This window comes from Euprymna scolopes, chromosome 5, assembly GCF_053919585.1.
Source record: "Euprymna scolopes isolate OS-2025 chromosome 5, ASM5391958v1, whole genome shotgun sequence".
Classification (NCBI taxonomy): Eukaryota; Metazoa; Mollusca; class Cephalopoda; order Sepiida; family Sepiolidae; genus Euprymna; species Euprymna scolopes.
The window spans coordinates 21,038,420-21,058,074 of record NC_136486.1 but is presented as its reverse complement, the minus strand read 5'-3'; the positions used below and the strand labels follow the sequence as shown (position 1 = coordinate 21,058,074).

The 19,655-nt window shown below is 33.1% G+C and overlaps 1 protein-coding gene across 1 annotated transcript in view; it reads left to right on the top strand.

The window, feature by feature from the left end:
• Nucleotides 1-19,335, top strand: part of LOC145276732 (vacuolar protein sorting-associated protein 26B-like) — a 74,380-nt gene extending 55,045 nt beyond the window's left edge. Inside the window, exons 4-9 of the mRNA XM_080127956.1 lie at nt 693-849; nt 2,735-2,899; nt 4,525-4,631; nt 6,940-7,008; nt 12,960-13,102; nt 18,462-19,335. Of these exons, the coding sequence (XP_079984082.1) occupies nt 693-849; nt 2,735-2,899; nt 4,525-4,631; nt 6,940-7,008; nt 12,960-13,102; nt 18,462-18,614 (794 nt within the window). The 3' untranslated portion in view covers nt 18,615-19,335. The remainder of the gene's footprint in view (nt 1-692; nt 850-2,734; nt 2,900-4,524; nt 4,632-6,939; nt 7,009-12,959; nt 13,103-18,461) is intronic.
• The last annotated feature ends 320 nt before the right edge of the window (nt 19,336-19,655 follow it).

Genomic DNA, 19,655 nt, shown 5'->3' with positions numbered 1-19,655 from the left:
ACTCAGAAATGCACTCGTAATGTAAACTCCTGAAGGAGTTAATCAGTGATATCGAAGTTTTTCCAATATTCCCCCTCCCCATATTAAGAATATCTTTCTAAACTCTCTTTAGAAGTTTTAATTATTTGGATAATTCAAAATATTTGCAAAATTGTCAAGGGATTTAGTCATGATTTTTTTTTTACATTTTCACCCCAAACAAGGCATATTGCCACTTTGTTGTAGGGGACTACTATCAGGGACATAGGCATCAGGGTTACTGTGTAGGGAGTTGGGCAGCAAAATGTCGGTTCACGTTGCACTTGAATGTGATTTTTGGTGTATGATATTTTCTGTACATAGACCATAAACATTTTTCTTGTTTATTCTTTGTTGGGAGTGAGAGGTATGGATTTGCACCTTATTTTCATATTTATTTAGAAAATTAAGATGTTTAAGCCGGTGTAAGAAATGCTCTGATCAAGTTTAAACCTTTTTTTTTTTTTTTTTTTTAATCTGTAAGAATTTGAACCATGCCATATGTTCTGTAAAATTGTAGGCAACTAGATGTATATGTAATTAATTTTATTTTTATTAGAAACTGAAATATTAAAATGAAATTTCTGGAGAAACATGATAATGTTTTGTAAAATGTCCATCTAAAATAAAATGTTTACTTTTGTTTAATTTTCCTTTTCGTTTCCAATCCATAGAATTATATTATGACCGTGGTAATCACCATGAATTCACATCATTGGTCAAGGAATTGGCTCGACCCGGTATCCTTACACAGAGCACCAGTTACAATTTTGAGTTTCTACAAGTAGAGAAACCTTATGAATCGTATACAGGAGTCAATGTTAGATTAAGGTAAGTCACTCCCATGCTTTACCTTCTCCATTTTCTTTCTTCCTAAGTAGAAACTTTTTCAATAAATAAATCGTTTTTTTTTCTTTTGTTTATTTTTTTGTTTGATTGATTTTTTTTTCTGTTTGTGTTTTTTTTTTGTTTTGTTTTTGTTTTGTTTTTTTCTTTTGTTTTTTTTTTAACTCCAAACAAGGCATATTGCCAATTGGAACATAAGAGGTTACTATTTGGGATTGTGTCTAATAGGGGACTGTGGGGAGTTGAGCAACATGAAGTCTGTTCATATTACATTTAAACTTGTGCAGGTTAGTACAAGCAGGAAACTGAGGAAATTCCCAAGTTTAGCAGTCCAAGAGAAGGAACTATTATAGTAGAAGACTTTCTCATAGCTAAGGACTTCAAAAATGAAGGGGTGGGATTTTGCTACTTGTCGGGTTTGTCAAGGGTACATACGTCGAGGGTAGGGGCACAGGTGTTACGAGTTCATCGGAATACATTCCTGCAAAGTACTTATAAAACAGATGCAGAAATGCAACATCGCAGCGATGGGACAGTTTTGCAATATTCTGTTTTCTTCAGCAGTGCCAAATGCTTTTGTGTTGTGTGGGAGGGAAGGGGTGTCTGCTTATTTTGAGTCAATGTTCATATTTACGGCACATCAGCTCTTTAGGTAGGGTTTATAAAATAATGTACCTTTTTTATATTTTGTCTCCGCATCTCTTGACAGTGTCAGCTCCCCTGAAACAAAAGCTCGTAACAACACAAGTCTCATTTCTCTGAACAATTGGAACTTTATTCATTTCAACAGTTGAAGTCACGCCCCTGTTCTCTGCCTATCCTTAGAAGGAAGGTGGGAAGTTTTGTTGATTCATCTGTCATACATTGCTACCTCTTGTCGCTCCCATGAGAAGTCTTCGATGACTGTGTCTGTTAGACTCGTAATGTCGACAAGTTTGATTTGGTTTGATCCCTTCTGCACTAGAAAGCCTGTTTAACCTTTGTCAGCTTGCTCTTCATTACGTTTACTTTGTGTTTGTTTCCGACTCCAAATTTAACTCAATCATTTATCTTTTCTTGGTCCTCGAACAAAAGGAGGGTGGACTTGTAAATTCACCTTTGTCCGTTCGTCCGTTCGTCTATCTGCACTTTTCTCAATAACTATGCCTTGGAATTTTTTTAAATTTTGCATAAACATTAAACATGATATGAGTAAAAAAAAGTAATAGAACGGATTTTCCGGGAAAACTTCGGTTGCCTCTCTAGGGGTTCCTTTCGGATTAAAATGGCTAAAATTTACACTTTTGTGCTTATTAAACAAAATTGATGCCTTGGATTTTTATAAAACTTTCTGAATAGTTGTAACTAACTGATTTCTATATAATTTTGTTTGTCTATATTTCAATAACTCTTGAGTGTGTCTCAAGGGCTCTTTTAGGGCTAATAAAAACACTCCATTTTTGGGACTATTTTACCATATTTGTCCAAAATTTTCTGTATGTCTATTTATCAGTTTTGCATGGTGCTAAACTCCAATTTAAATATGTTAAGGCCTTGGGGACTTTGGGGGCTAAATAGAGAGGGGAGTGGGGTAAATGTTGAACTTAGTCATTTTTTTTATGCCTCGTTCACTCTGCACTCACGGGGGACCATGCATGCTTCACTTGTTCAACCTTTTTTTTTTTTTTTTTTTTTTTTTTTTAATGAAATTGTAAATTTAATTAAAATGTTTAGCATCCAATAATCATCCTCTTTTGAAACAAAATTTAAAAAAATGTTCATTTCTTGAATTTCTGAAACAACAAATTTGATTTCAATTTTCAAGTTTTTTTTGCAAATTTAACTTTGATTTTTCAGATGCTGATGCTTACTTTTTTTATTTTCTTTCCAGATATTTTCTACGTGTTACCATAGTGAAACGAATCACGGATGTAGTGAAAGAGCAAGACATCATTGTACATACTTTGTCACAGTATCCAGACATGAACAACAGCATTAAAATGGAAGTCGGCATAGAAGATTGTTTGCATATAGAATTTGAATATAACAAATCCAAGTAAACATCTCTCTTTTAATTTTTTACGAAGAATTTTATTTTGTGTTTCACGATCTCTGGTTAGATTAGATTGCACACTGACATGAGAAAGTACAAGGATCATTCCAAAAGTAAAGCCTTTTTCTTTTTCTTTTTTTTTCTTTTTCTTTTTCTTTATTTTTTTTTTCTTTTTCTTTTTCTTTTTTTTTTCTTTTTCTTTTTTTTTCTTTTTTTCCTTTTTTTTCTTTTTTTCCTTTTTTTTCTTTTTTTTCTTTTTTTCTTTTTCTTTTTTCTTTTTTTCCTTTCTTTTTCTTTTTTTTTCTTTTTCTTTTTCTTTTTTTTCTTTTTTTTTTCTCAAAAACCTTGAAGAGCTACGAGCAACCTTTTTGTGCTCCAGAATTTATTTTTCTACATAGTCACCACCGTTCTCAATGACTTTTGCCAGGAATTTAATGACGCATCTCTGCTTCTGACACACGTCCATGATCGGTTGCTTTCTTAGTGTCTCACACCATTAATATCTGCAAGAGAGAGAGATAAAACTTTCAGATCATAAATGCATCAGTTCAGTCAGCAAAACCATACAATTTGCGATCCTTTATGATCCATTTGGGCGGAATTAAAAAAATATGAGGCATTACTTATGGAACACCCTCCATATTTTCCGTTGATTCATGTTTTTTTTTTCTTGTTACATAATAAAGTTGATTTAAACTTAGTTATGATCATGAGTAGACAGTGTCACATCAGCATTTGTACGGCTTTCATTGCTTTTATTTTCCTTTTGTTATCTAGGCATATCTTAGATGATCCTGTTTTTAAGAAAGGTGTATTAAAAAAATGGAGAATAACTTTAAAAAAAGGGGTGGAGCGGTGGTTAAATTGTTGTTGTAAAATGCTCTTATGATTGTCAACGGGTTAAAGTAGATTTATTTGTAAGAAAATTGCATTAAAATAACTTAAACGTAATACGGAAATGAACGATGTAAAAAAAAAATGCAGAAAGTATTAACAATTGTTTATTTGGATAATTTAAACGTGAAAAAAAAAAATTGGGACGCTGAAAACATACACAGTAAAACAATCAGTTTTATGTTGGTTTCGATTCAAGCTGGTATACCCAAGTCATATGGATATATTTTTTTATTTTTGAAATCGCAACTTTATAATATATAAAAATTAATAGAACATTAACTGTATAATAATATATACGAAATCTGCAAGAATTAAAATATCATATTTAAGCGTACTTTACGACCGGGCTACACCAGGTGTCACTGCTAGTTTAAATAAATACTTTTACAGTTTTAACAAACAAGCTACAATAATATCAGAGCATCTCCATTTACGCTGAACCTCTGCAGAAAGACAGCATCAATATATTACATATGAATGAGTGCCTTGTGGAATTTTCACAGGTCCTGCAAGTAACTAGAATAATACAAATTATCAATCCTCATCCCGAACAAATCAAAAATGTGATATAATTTAACTGTGAAAAGATGCAGTTCTTTTGAATATTTTGGTGTAGATTTTATTTCATATTACACTTCAGTCTCAACTTTTTCAGAGTTTTCTGTTTCCCAATTTTTCATGAATCGATTACAATGTATTTTTTGTAAATTAATTGAATATTTCTATTTCAGGTATCATTTGAAAGATGTGATAGTTGGGAAAATCTATTTCCTACTGGTTCGAATAAAAATCAAGCATATGGAAATTCAAATCATCAAGAGAGAAACAACAGGAACAGGTAGGCAACAGGGCATATTTCTATCTTCCCCCCCCTCCCTCACTACACCAAAATGAAACATGTACTAATCCCATAACTTTAGTAATGTAAGTTTTTTTCTGCATTTTTCATCATAGTATATTCTTGACTGCTTGTGAAATATCTTTGCATTTGTTAAGGGATGAAAGGTGTTTTGATATTATGAAATGAAATCTTGGTGCTTATTTAGAATTATGCTTGGTTAAAAAACAAAAATACACGAAAATTTTTATGATGTACGTACTCGTCACGAAACAAAGATGTCATGTTCCAAAAATCATATGAATTAAGTAGTTTTTTTTTAATCAAATTTTATGAGGAGGCAGGGAGTGGACATATTGTTTTAAATTTTCTCCAAAATTCAAGGGTGACAATTCAATTTGACTACAGGTACTTTGTATTCAAAATAATTCACCTCTAAATTGTAAAATTTTACTTTCTTAATAGAAAAAAAAATCTACTTGGTCAACTTCCATGATTTTTCAAATATGACATTCGTTCTATGACAAGTATGTACATCTTAAAGATTTTTCTGTTTGTTTTTTTTTGTTTTGTTTTGTTTTTTTTTAATTAAATGTAATTCTGACTAAGCACTGCAATCCCTTCTGAGATGAGTATTGTATGGCTGATTGTGTCCTACTATATTTTATATCGCTCCATAATAAATAAGTTTTTTTGTTTTTGTTTTTTTTGTTTTTGTTTTTTTAATAAATTGTTTCAAAATATGTGTTCTTTGTTCTGTGTAATTTAAATTTTGTTAGTCGGTGGTCATTCTGTTAAGTAAATATAATTGAATCCACTGATGCACTTGTATGTGTGTCTGTATTTTAAATTTTGGTAAACGGATATCTCAACTTTTATAAATGGAAAATATTGCATTAATATTAAATAATATCTTGCCTAATTTTTTTTTTTTAATAATATATTTCTAACAAATAAAATAGAATCCATAACCAGAAATTGAAACCAAAATTTTGAGGTCTTTAGTTTTTCATTCTACCAACTGAGTTAATTCTCAAACATTATGAAAAGCGTTGGAAATTATCTTAACACTCTAAAACAATTTTTTTTTTATTGGCGATAAATTTTAAAAAATATATATTGTTTTAACTATGTGTTGATGTTAAAATCAATTTAATATAAAATAAAAAGAAATATAAATAAAAACTATATAAGAAAATTATGAGAAAGGTATCCATGTTTTTTCATGACAATAATGTTGGTTATTAACTGTCTAGGTGTGGAGAGTCTAGTCTATAAAATAAAAAATGTCTGTATGTATGTCTTGTTAAAACTTTAAAAATACTCAACAAGCCCCTATAAAGTTTTTCTTTATTTTTTTTAAATTGGCATAATTCCAGAAAAATAATCTAAAATTTAGAAGAAAAAAAATTCATTCTTTGGAGGATCAAATGTCCATTTATATCATTTAATAATTTTATCAAAAAGTAAATATTTTTTAATGATTATTATCAGCTTTATTAGTTGTTGTTTTCATCTTTATTGGTTGTTGTTTTTCACGACGTTTCGGCCAACTATTCCTCTGGCCTTCATCAGGTGGTAACCACGACGGATAGGAACTTCAAATCGCCTAACTGCATTCTTAGCAATCACTGCCATTTGTAGTTGTTGTCGTCTTACCACGTTTTTGGCCAAGTAAACCTCTGGCAGGCTTTGTGTAGGATTGAAATGCTATCTTCAGACAATGTCCACCTGGAACCGTAAGAGGTTTACTTGGCCAAAAACGTGGTAAGACGACAACAACTACCGATGGCAGTGATTGCTGAGAATGCAGTTAGGCGATTTGAAGTTCCTATCCGTCGCAGTTACCACCTGACGAAGGCCAGAGGAATAGTTGGCCGAAACGTCGTGAAAAACAACAACCAATAAAGATGAGAATAATAGTCAGAAATAAAAATAAATTAATATATATAATGATCATCTCAAAAATGAATTCCAATTAAGAAATAATATATATCATATTTAAGCGTATTTTAGGACCAGGCAATGCGAGGCGCCCTGCTAGTATATACACACACACACACACACACTAAGCTACCTGTCCTATGGATGGGTTCATGATCATCAATACTTTGTCATGTTTACAAATTTTTGTCCTCGAATTTTAAAATAAAAAATGTAGAAATAGAAAATTTTATGCATTTTATTATATATATATATATATATATATATATTGGTAAATATTTTAATCTTTTTCAACAAATAATTTCATCATAATGTAAATGTTTGCCAGGGGAAGTAACTCATGTCTATTCCTCTTTTTTTACAGGTCCAAATACATATGTTGAAAATGAAACAATAGCCAAGTATGAGATCATGGATGGTGCTCCTGTCAGAGGTATGTTGTATGAAAGGTGACATTATCTGTGAGGGAAAGGATTGTTCAAAATGTATGCATATATTTTTATTGGAGGGAGGGATATTCCTGTTTTTGTTTTGTTTTTTTTATACTGTTAGTCAGAGATAGGTTACTTTGAAAGTCAATGCTTGTTGACATCAATAGACTGTATGCAAGTCTCATAGATTTTTTTCTTACAACTTGTCCAGAACTGGTGCTCCTCTTCGGTCCTGTCTCCACCGGGATCTTCTGATCACTGTTGTCTGAGTTATGTAATAAGTCCGCAGGTGTACCTCTCCACTGTACAGTATATTGATACTCCATGGCTGACTGGGATAACTTCCGAACATTTATATCAAATATATCTCTACATACCATATTTAAAAAGAATGTTTTCTATAGTATCAGACCTGACTGACTGGTTAATTGTTAGTATAAACTGCATCATACACTCCAAAAAATATCAGCAAAACTCTAACAGCCATGGTTCACTTCAGAATGTGCTGCTGGCATTGCGCACACAAACTATTTCCACTGCTTTCAATGAAGTAGATGTTCTGAAACTAAAGCCAACTTTAGGGCTGCCAGCAACCACTGCAAAAGAGTAACAAAGAATGCAAGAGCCATATGTTCAGTCCTTCAAGTCTGAAGTAGCTGAGCAGCAGCTTGGTTCCCATAAGTTTTGATGAATAACAAGCAAGGTCCTGAATGGAGACTTGTCCTCTATTCCATCATCATCAATGGACTTGAGATAATCTCAGCAGCATCTGATGAAACCAAACTCTTTGCCAAGAACTTAGCAGTAAATTCTACCCCTTTGTGATCAGGGCCGCCTACTCCCCTCCCTTGTATCTGCTCCTGTGACTGAAAAGACACTATATGACATACAAATATCTGTATGTGATGTTGCCAGAATTATCAAAAATGCTATGACATACAAATATTTGTATGTGATGTCAGAATTATCAAAAATGCTATGACATACAAATATATGTATGTGATGTTGCCAGAATTATCAAAAATGCTATATGACATAAAAATATCTGTATGTGATGTTGCCAGAATTATCAAAAATGCTATATGACATGCAAATATCTGTATGTGATGTTGCCAGAATTATCAAAAATGCTATATGACATGCAAATATCTGTATGTGATGTTGCCAGGATTATCAAAAATGCTATATGACATAAAAATATCTGTATGTGATGTTGCCAGGATTATCAAAAACGCTATATGACATACAAATATCTGTATGTGATGTTGCTAGAATTATCAAAAATGCTATATGACATGCAAATATCTGTATGTGATGTTGCCAGAATTATCAAAAATGCTATATGACATACAAATATCTGTATGTGATGTTGCCAGAATTATCAAAAATGCTATATGACATGCAAATATCTGTATGTGATGTTGCCAGAATTATCAAAAATGCTATATGACATGCAAATATCTGTATGTGATGTTGCCAGAATTATCAAAAATGCTATATGACATACAAATATCTGTATGTGATGTTGCCAGAATTATCAAAAATGCTATATGACATGCAAATATCTGTATGTGATGTTGCCAGAATTATCAAAAATGCTATATGACATGCAAATATCTGTATGTGATGTTGCCAGAATTATCAAAAATGCTATATGACATGCAAATATCTGTATGTGATGTTGCCAGAATTATCAAAAATGCTATATGACATGCAAATATCTGTATGTGATGTTGCCAGAATTATCAAAAATGCTATATGACATGCAAATATCTGTATGTGATGTTGCCAGAATTATCAAAAATGCTATATGACATACAAATATCTGTATGTGATGTTGCCAGAATTATCAAAAACGCTATATGACATGCAAATATCTGTATGTGATGTCGCCAAGATTATCAAAAACCTTGATTTCAGTAAAGCAACTAGCCCCAACAGCATTCCAATAATAGTGCTCAAAAAGCTTCAACCAGAACTAGTTTCCATACTTACAAAGCTGGTTAAACATTGTCTTAAGGAGAAATGCTTCCCAATATCTCAGAAAACTTCATAAGCCTGGTCATCTCCTCAATACAGACCAATCAATCACCTGTGCCTCATGAGTAAATTGCTGGAATCTGATAGAGAAGTGGTCAACCACCTCAGTAGAAATAACCTGCTTAGTGACATGCAATATAGTTTCCGTTATATTAGATTTACAGTTGATGTGCTAATTGTAATATCATACAGGATTAGTGAATCTCTTAACAAGGACTTCGTTTCTAGAGCAATTGCTCTTGACATATCCAAAGCTTTTGACAGAGTATGGTATAAAGGTCTACTTCATAAGATTTCCAGCTACAAAATAGCTGGAAATGTCCTCCAGGTTATTGATTCCTTTCTATAAGTTTATAAGAGTAGTGGTTGATGGGTAAAAATCAGACTCATAGTATCAATACTGGCATCCCTCAGAGTTCCATCCTAGGCCCAACTCTCTTCATTCATCAATAATTTCCCAAATCACATTCTTAGACCATTCATAGACATTTATTATGCAGATGACATCTATGATCTATGCAGATCATCTATGGTAACATCTCAAAGGCTGGCAATGACCAAGATCTCTGATTCTGTCTCTTCTGACCTTGAGCACATGCTACAATGGAAAAAGAAAAAGGTGGTTGATTAATTTTAATGTATCTAAAAACCAAACTTCTTTCCGTCATCAATGCTCTGGCTCTAATTGAAATGAATGGCTCTCGTCTTGGGAAAGCATAATGTTTAAACAAGCTTCTGAGACTGACCTTCACTCCTGTTCTTAAATGGAATACTTATATCAAATCCATTGCCAAAATCGTTGTAACAATGGTTGGATCATTCTACCGCTCCAGTAGATATCTCACTGTCAATGCAATCCTCTACTTGTATAATTATGTCCTAGGATAGTGTACTGATGCCAGGTAGGAGCTGCTCAGAGCACCCTATTCTGTCTTGATAGTTCAAAACCAGCTTTAAGAGACATTGCGAACCTGTCTTTGCTCTATCGTTATTTTCTGAACTTCAGTCTATGGTCCCATCTTACTAATTAAAAAAAAAAAAAAGAAAAAAAAAACACTCGTCTAGCTACAACCACTATTAAGTTTCCCCCCACTCTCTATACATGCCTAAATCCAAACGCAGATTCCATGAATAAAGTTTTTTTACTTAGAACTTTCCATTTATGGAACTCTGTTTTGCTGGCCTGCTTTCCAGCTGACTACAACAAGGTTGTCTTAAAGTCCAATGTAAACCAGTTATTGTTGAACTGTCCCCTTAAATTATAAAGTTATACTCAATTTCTATCTTTAATGATTACTGCACTGTTATCTCGATGATTGCCATACACCCATTAACCCTTATCCTCAAGTGGTCTCTAGGCCTTGATTATTGGTTATTCCCTAATAAAAAAAATAAAAAAATTAAAGCTGTCCAATGCATGGCAGCATGTGAAATGGATGCTAAATCGAATATGAGCAGCCAGTGATAGCCAAACCCATCAAAGTCGCTTATGTTATAATCTTAAGGCTGAATACTCTGAGAAACTAATCTATTACTGTTACAAGATCTGCACTTCTAAAATATATAAATCTAGACAATTTGCAGCTGCTTTGAATTTTGGCTTTTATTATGGGTATTGATTCCCTTATTTTTACATTAGCACTCAGTTTGTGAGCAATCTTTCTGACAAAGGAGGAAGAATTGCTCTGGGTCAGAATCTATTAATCTAACATTTATTGTTTGCGGGTTGTTTAACCTTGAAATAGTAGTTCATAGGTTTTTTTTGTTTTTTTTAGCTCTTATATAAAGTGGCTTCATGCCTTGTTTGGAACAATTTCCATTTAAGAAAATTTTAAGGTGCTCATGCAGTTTACAGACCATGCCAATTTTATTTGTTTATTAAATTGTTAGGTGAAAGTACAGAATAAGTAAAAAGTCCCACCTTCTCCAATGCTAAGAATAGCTTTCTAAATAACATTTCAGCATGGTTAGTAAACTGCACAAGTACCAATTTAAATTCCATAGTTTAATCACAGAAAATCCAACAATATGAATACATCCAATGAATTTAAATATTTTATTCCCAAAATTTCAATACGTCTACTCACAATCACTGTATTTCGATCGATGCTGCCATTACAAGATAGACAAAATTTGGAAGAAAACATGATATTCAAACCAATTAAAACCTCTACCTACCTCTCTCTCTCTCTCTGTTCAAAGGGAGAAAACTCTGTTCAGTTTATTCTATATTTTCACTTCTAGTGCTACCTGATTAGCGAATCTGAAAATATTAGCTTTCTGATTTAAATGCACCAAACATCGATGTTATTGTTTGGTTTTTGGTTTTTTCCATTCCCTTTGCAAAACTCGATCATCTTTATATATAAAAGCGAAAATGTATGTATGTATGTACGCTTTTCCTCGATGTCCGCAAAAGGCTTCTTTCAGAGAAGCGCTCGCTCGCTTCACAACTTCTTAAAACTTTTTATATAATCTATAAATTGTAATATCTCACACTTAACCATGGAGCTCGCCGGTCTATTTAATTTTATTGACTTTCAAACGTTAATTATTTGACATTTCCCGCATCGGCACGCGTTACATTCGGTTTTCAGTATAAACAAAAAGCAAAACTCGACTCTAATTACTGGCCGAAAGCCAATGATCTCTAGAGAGCTAAGTAACGTTTGTTCAATGTCGACTTCGTCATATCAGACAGTAGCTTTCATTTCGAGACGAGACGCTCTCCCTAATAAACAGGGAGCGGGTTTTTAAAAACAAACAAACCGATTTATTGACCTCATTAAAAACTGTCCCGCACAAAATGCTATCTGCTGAATACCTATCGCCGTCACGTCAATCAAAAACGCGCACCTGTTTTTTTGTTTTTTTTTTTTTTTTTTTTTTTTTTTTCACACTTTACTATTTTCCAACTGCACGTCAACGCTTCATTTTTTTTTCACGGGCACCTGTTTTTTTTTTTTTTTTTTTTTTTTTTTTTTTTTCTTCACATTTTCGGGGTTTTTTCACACACAGCTACAAACACCCGGGCAACGCCGGGTACCCCTCGCTAGTATTCTACAAAGCCAAAAGCAAAAACAACAGTTTTCCTCTACAAAACAATCAAACTACACGCGAATAAATATTTGAATACATAAACAACTTGAAACATAAAACCTTTTGTTAAAATCATTAAATCCAAAAAAGTAACCCAACCAAACACCATGAATAAATATTTGAATACATAAAGAACTTTTTTTCCAAAAATCATCAGGTTCAGTATTAATCAACCTGAAAAGGATTGGTATACCATAAAACTATGGTTAGTCATGGTTAACTATTCTACACTTTCTAAGTAACAATTCCCAGGGTTAAATTTGACGCATTGCTATCAAAACTCACTGCTCCAAATCTGTCACACAGCTGCCAAACATTGTTACTCCAAATCCCAAACTCTTCTGCCAAAACTCACTACTCTGCTGTCAAAACTTGCTGCTCCAACATCCAATTCCAAACTACCCAAGTCTCTGAAAAATCAACCTTTTTTTTTATTCAAAACCAGAAACATTTTGTTTGCATATCAGGTGACAAGATAGTAAGCATATAAACAGAAGTAAAAGCCTTTTTTTTTTCTTTTTTTTTTTTTTTTGCCTGCCAACTAACACTACAGGCTGCATAAAAACAGATTTGTACCAATTTTCTTTTAAAAGCATATAATCACAAAATCAAAACGATCAAACAAAACATTTTCACTAAATAAACCTTCCTTCAAAGGGAGAAAACTGTTCAATTCATTTTGCTCCACTTTCACTAAATAGATGTTCCTTCCAAAATGCATGTCGTTGGCATTAAATTTGCTTTGAACACTTGAATGAGTGATTCTTAATTGTGAAGCCAATCATTGTCTTGTTTCTCTCTCATGTCATTGCAGGTGAATCAATACCTATTCGTCTCTTCTTAAGTGGCTACGATCTAACTCCAACTATGAGAGACATTAATAAGAAATTCTCTGTCCGTTATTATCTCAACTTAGTCCTTGTCGATGAAGAGGAACGCAGATATTTCAAACAACAGGTATGACTTTGCTTCTATAACTCTTCTGCTTCAAATAATGTGCCATTTAAAAAAGAAAATTCTTGTTTACACAAGTTTTGTGTATTTGAAAAGAAATTCTAATCTTTATCATTCATAAGAATTAGGATGTATCTTACAACACTTGTATTTTTTTGTGAATGGAAAATACAATTATTTCATTTATAATTTGGATAATTTGTACTATTTTTTTCTCATCTTGAGTGTTTTGTTTTTTTTGTTTTGTCTTTGTTTTTTTTACAAAGGAGTCATCACTTATCAAGGCCCGGACACTACTCGAGGATAGAATTAATGAGTATACAGTAGTTAATGGGAAAATGTCATAGTGATCGTTAGTGGATATATGGTAAATTGGAATAGTTAAGGGGATGACTCATCAAAAACTTGTTCACGTTGGACTTAAAGACAACCATATTGTTGTTAGTTGGAAAGCAGGGAAACGGAACAGTTCCACAGGCGTGCAGTTCTAAGAAAGAAACTTTGTTCATGGAATATAGGTTTAGGCACAAATAAACAGTGGGGGAAATTACTGATAATGGTTTCAGCTAGACGAGTGTTTTTCATGAAAGTTTGGCAAGGCGCGACTATAGATTCATCAATTCAATTTTTTCTGCATGGAAGAATTCTTCTGATGCACGTCTATGACAGAGGTTGCTTTCTTAGAGTCGTACCCTGTCAATATCTTTAACAGGGAGATGAAACTTTCAGATCATGAATGCATAAGTTCTGTTATCATAATAATACAATAATGCAATCACTTCTGATAAATTCAGATGGAATAAAAAATAGGAGGCCTTACTTTTGCAAATAAATACTTAGGATTTTGAGCAAAAGGAGCCTTTCTGGTTATTTTCGGTTAATTTATTTTTGAGTGTTAATTCTTTCTCACAATGCAATAACGTGCCCCATTATTGTGCACGTGTGTAATGGTTTTCACTTGCATCAAATCGCATTAAGCAAAGAACTGCTATCAGTAAGAAACTTGAACGGTATCAATTAGACATAATTTCTGTCAAAAACAGGACTTTCAGGTGACAGAACCAAGCTCAAAGTACACGTTTCTCAATAAAAATAAACTAAAAAAAAAAATATCTGCCATGATTTTTTCAATTGTTGTTGAGCATCATTCATTGAATTTTGTATGAATTATGTTGTTGGCATTCTTTTCCCCAATATCTTTCTAGTTAGAATTCTTTTTAGAAAAATATCAGATACTTACGGAAAGGAACCATGTGAAGGTTGTCAACATCCTAAGTGAGTGATTCTCTGGAACAAACTGGATCTGAAGTTGACTCTAGAAGTGTAAGCCATGTTTAATTTCAGAACAGTTTCCAATGGTTCGTTGTTCTACACAAGTCCTGGGAGGTGACTGGTTTGCAGTAGACAGAACAGTTTTCAATGGTTCATTGTTCTACACAAGTCTTGGGAGGTGACTGGTTGGCAGTAGACAGTTCTCGAGTTGGAATCCAGTGCAAAAGATTCTTCCCGTGTTGACACAAAGAAAACATATGCAAAATTGCTACAGAAAGGCTTAATATTTATGGAGCAATTCTGGTTTCTGATTGGTTGGTAGCAGGACGTGAATTAATTCGATTTGTCAGTTCCTAGCAGCATCGTTTATAAATAGAGTCTCCCGACTGTGCGAGATCATACCCCATTATAGTCAAAAATATTGTATCATTGACATACCCAGGTTGTCAGTCTGTGTCATTAATCACTTATGTTTTCTCAAAATAAATTAACTAAAAGTTTTTAATACATATGTTGGTCTTTTATCGTTGCTCATCATCGCTTTGATTCTTTGAGATTTTGCTGCCATCTTGATTCTTCTAGTTGGCCATTGCTTGTCTCATCAGTTTAGTAAAACAAAACTTCTTTCATGCAGAAAAGACACAAGGAGACATTCGCTGAGTTTTTTTTGTTTTTTTTTTATGTCTTTATTATTAGAAAGAATTGACTCCTACTGGTTAAAGAGATTAAAGTTCTTTTAGCTAATTATTTAGTTAACGGAAATAGTGACATGCAGACAGAGATCTTATTTCACTCTTAGCAATATTTAAAGTTTTCCATATTAACAGCAGTGTGTCTCATACTCCCTTTCACCTTTGTTTTCTCTCATATCATTCCTCGACTCATACCCTTGTTTTGTCTAACTGATCTGATCTCTTGTTTTAATCTCGTATGTCAGCCATCCATGATTCAATCCTGGAAATTATTCTGTTTAGCCAATTTGGGTCATCACAACATGTACTTAATGTGCCTACGTCAAACTTTGATAGCTAACTCAATCGCTATTGACATAGGTTCCTAATATGTAGCACACTTAGCCACTGTCACTTCCCTGATTCTGTGGTCGGCTTTACTATCAAATCCTCATGATGTAGCGTCTCACAGAATTTCCACACATTTTTTTTTCTTGATTTATTTCAATCAATTTGTATATATGGTGGCATAATTGTGTTGGCACCAGTTCTCGTTAGATTACAAAAGTTAAGATATTGATCTAAGTAACTTCCAGATGGTGACTATTTGTGGATACCAGGTGCTGTATATCAGAAGATGGTGACACCACTCTGCAAAAACTGATGTTGTTAAAGCCTATTGGTGACTGACAACCGCAGTTAGAGATTGTATAAAATGTTTATTATTAACATCATGATGTTAATGAAGGTTGGCTATCATGCAGTGTTATTATATTAGGTTAATCATGGTCTTGGGTATGACCTTAAGACATCCAGTGGTGAGGACTCAATAGTGGAGCTGTGTGGAATGTGGAGTTGCTCCTTAGTTATATTGCTCCTGTTAGGGCATCTGAAACTATCAGGTTAGGCTGTTTGAAGATACTGACTTCCTGACCAAAAATTCACCAAACATTGATGTTTTTGTTCCTTTCCCTTTACAAAACTCAATCATGTTCTGCAAAGTCAAAAACAAAGACCTCTTTCTTTCTACAAAATAAGCCAAGCACTATGAATAAATATTTGAAGATATAAAGAACTTGAAACATGAAAACTTTTTTCCAAAAGTATTGAATTTGGTGTTAAATAACCCAAAACTGGTTGATGTGCCATAAAACAAAAACAATCAACTTCAATCGCTTCTTCATGATGATAGCATAGACACTCTTCAAAAAGAAATGAATTGATTCTACGTTTATTTTCAAACCATTTTTAATAATGGAAATAAAGATGACAAACGTGACAGGATTCCAATGCTCATGTTAGTTGCGATTCAAATGCATAATTATATCGGTAGTCATGGAACTTGAAAATCTAACAATGGACTCCTACTGCAGAGATACCAAGAATTTAATTTTATCATAAGCAACACTTGGTTCATGCAAAAGAACAAGTATAGGGTGTGTTGCTTTTTATATATACGTGGTGAACTTTAAATCGACAACTTAATTTTTAATTACAATTTGGCAACTATCAGTTATTTTGAGTTCAGCTTGATTTGACAATTCATCATGAAGATTGACACCCGAGCAGCATTTTCAAATTGAAAATGATACTTCGATTTACTGAGAGAAACATTTTATAAACAAATAATTTAATGAAATGGATTTTGGGCATGTGATTTAACCCCATTTTAATTATTTTCATTGGGGATATGTAAAATCTCATGTCTAAACCAGACCCAGTAGACGACTTGAAAGACAACATTTGACACGTTATTGTCAAAATACAGTCTAATTTAATGCGTAGAGTGAAAATACATGCAAATTTGTATGTCCAAAATTGTATTTAAATTATAAATGCCAAAAATTGATCTTTGGAATAAACCATATATTTGTATAATAAAAATATTTTTTCTGTGATTGATTTTAATTTAAAGTTAGTTGCCTCTAAAAAAAGTAACCCATTATACAAGATGACATGAAAACACTAGTGTTCATAAAGTTGACATATACTTAATTACATGATCATAAGAAGTAGGGAGTGTCACTGTTAAATCTGTGCTCTCCATGTGAACAACAGTGTTTGTTATGGGTGATTTTGTAGTGTTGGTATTTGCCATAGGTAGTATAAAAGTTCCAAGACCTGTTCCTGTAGAGTGTATCTCACATCCATTTTGATGGCCTGAATCTGGGTGGGGTGCAACTTAAGACATGGAAAGAATCAGTTGATGATGACTTAATTCTGGTGGATGGCACAATCAAAATGGTAATAGACAAAAGTTGGAAGTCATTCACGAAACGTCCAACTATAAAAGAGCTACTCGCGCAGGTAGCAACCACATAAAACATATGCAAATAATCTAGCCGGTGTGCAATGTGACGTCACAATGGAGGAAGAGAAGGGAAAGAAAAAGAAAAAATGCACTATATGGCAAGGAGCATAGAAGAAATTGCATGCTGGGGAAGATGAACGTTTTGCCCCATGGTGGCGAGTGACTTAACTACATGGCAAACGACATAGAGTAATAGACTTAAAACAAGAGGCAATGCGTTATTTTAGAAGAACCATAAGTACATTTCAACTGAAAAAGCTAAGTGCAATTTCTTTCCTTTTTGTTTTATTTTGCGACTGTCTGGGATACAACTTGTGGGTCTGAATGTTCAAATGTAACGACCATGTTACATAACATCTAACCTGAAAATAATACTAAATATCATCACATACTTGTTAGATTAAGTAGGTTGATCAGTATTTGTTCCAACATCCTATAATTCTAAAACCAATGTATACATATAAAATATAATTTAAGAGAATAGAAAGTGCCGTAGGTAGAAGCCTTATAACACTTGCTTTTCTTGTTTCCTTTAGTTCTCACATTCCATGATCGATGTTTGACAAAGGGGGTAAACTCTTTTTGCAGTCTGTTATCCTCATCTTCATAGTTATTGTTTCACCACGTTTCGGCCAACTCATCCTCTGGCCATCTTCATGTGATTCACCATTCTTCAAAATGTGGATAACAGTCAGCCACAAAAATGAACGCACAAATTATGAAGCCTCATCTCAAAAGAATTCTAAAAATAAAGAAAAAAATTTACAAAATAAATAAGAGGTAAATTGCTGGGTTAGAATATTTTTCTCTGCCCCTCTCCTCTTTCTAATACTTATTTTTCATTAGCTTTTGATCTTAAGGTAGTATTTATTTTTTAAGCTTCTAAAACCAGATGGCTTCATGCGTTGTCTGAAGCGATTTTGATTTAAAAAGAAAAAATCCTGTTTATGCAATCAGTTTTCCAAACACCATTATAAAGAATAGCATAGATTGTCTTAATATGCTCTATAATCAAAATTGAGCACTCTCACTTCATAAATATAGCCAGTAATACACCTCTAATTATCAACTTTTAATATATTTAAGAAATTGTTTTTGTCTTTTACAGGAAATTACCATATTTCGAAAAGCTGACAAAGTGCGCAAGAGTATCCAGGCAACTCTTCAAGCCCAACATGCCACAATGCAGCGGATGACTGCACGCCGGGAAGCGGAAGCAGCCAAGGATAAGGAGAAGGAAAATAGCAGTGATGACCAGTAAAAAAAACAAAAAAAAAAAACAATTAGGATGCTTGTCTCCTCCTCCTCCTCCTCCACTGTTAATACCTCCTCCTCCTCTTTCTTCTTCACTGTTCCAATTCCTCTGACTTCTCTTAAACAATTGATGTTGAGGTTGATTCACAATTGGGTGTTGCCAGTTCATTTCAACCACACCCAATAACCCTAACCCAATCCAAGAAACATGGCTGCTGACATCAATAGCTTTTCAAAAAAATATCCACACACACTTAAGATGGCTTTCATTCTTTCAGATAAAAAAAAAAAAAAGAAATTCAAACTTAGAAACAGCAAAATAATTAGAAAATAAAATCCCTCTTTTTCTCTTTTTCTTTCTTTCTCTCTCTCTCCTTCATGCCCTCTCGCTCTACCTGCCTTTCTATTACATTGCCTGTCTCCTTTCTCTCTGACCCGTCTCCTTTCTCTGTCTTGGTATCTCACAAAAATCTGACTATTTTTTTTGTGTACCTCTCATATATATATATATATATATATATATATATATATATATATATCTTATTCCCAGCCCCGTGGACCACCTATATAATGGTATTACCCATGCAAACGCAAGTGTCTACAAAAATGCAGCATGATATACATAATATAGCATTGGAAATAAAAAAATAAATAAATAACAATGTGTACATGTATGAAATGATTAGCTAATGACAAATAGAGAAAATAAATATTTGCTTTCTACATGATTCTAGGATGTCTCTCTCTCCATATTGAATCTTTTAGTCTTTATTTTTCATCCTCATTCGAGGTAAAGTGTCTGCAAATTAGTTTATTACAGACCAACTAATTTGTATATTATAAGAATGCGAAAGCCTGATACAACCTGTGGAGCTTTATTCTGCTTGCAATAACATTAACATAGGTAACTGTGTTTGTGGTTATCTATGAACTAACTAGTTCTAAACCGAGGCTGATAATATCCATCAAGGGAGGTAACTCTATTATTATTTATTACATGTATATTATTATCATTAATATAAGATTTTCAGTCGACTTTTCTTGCTAA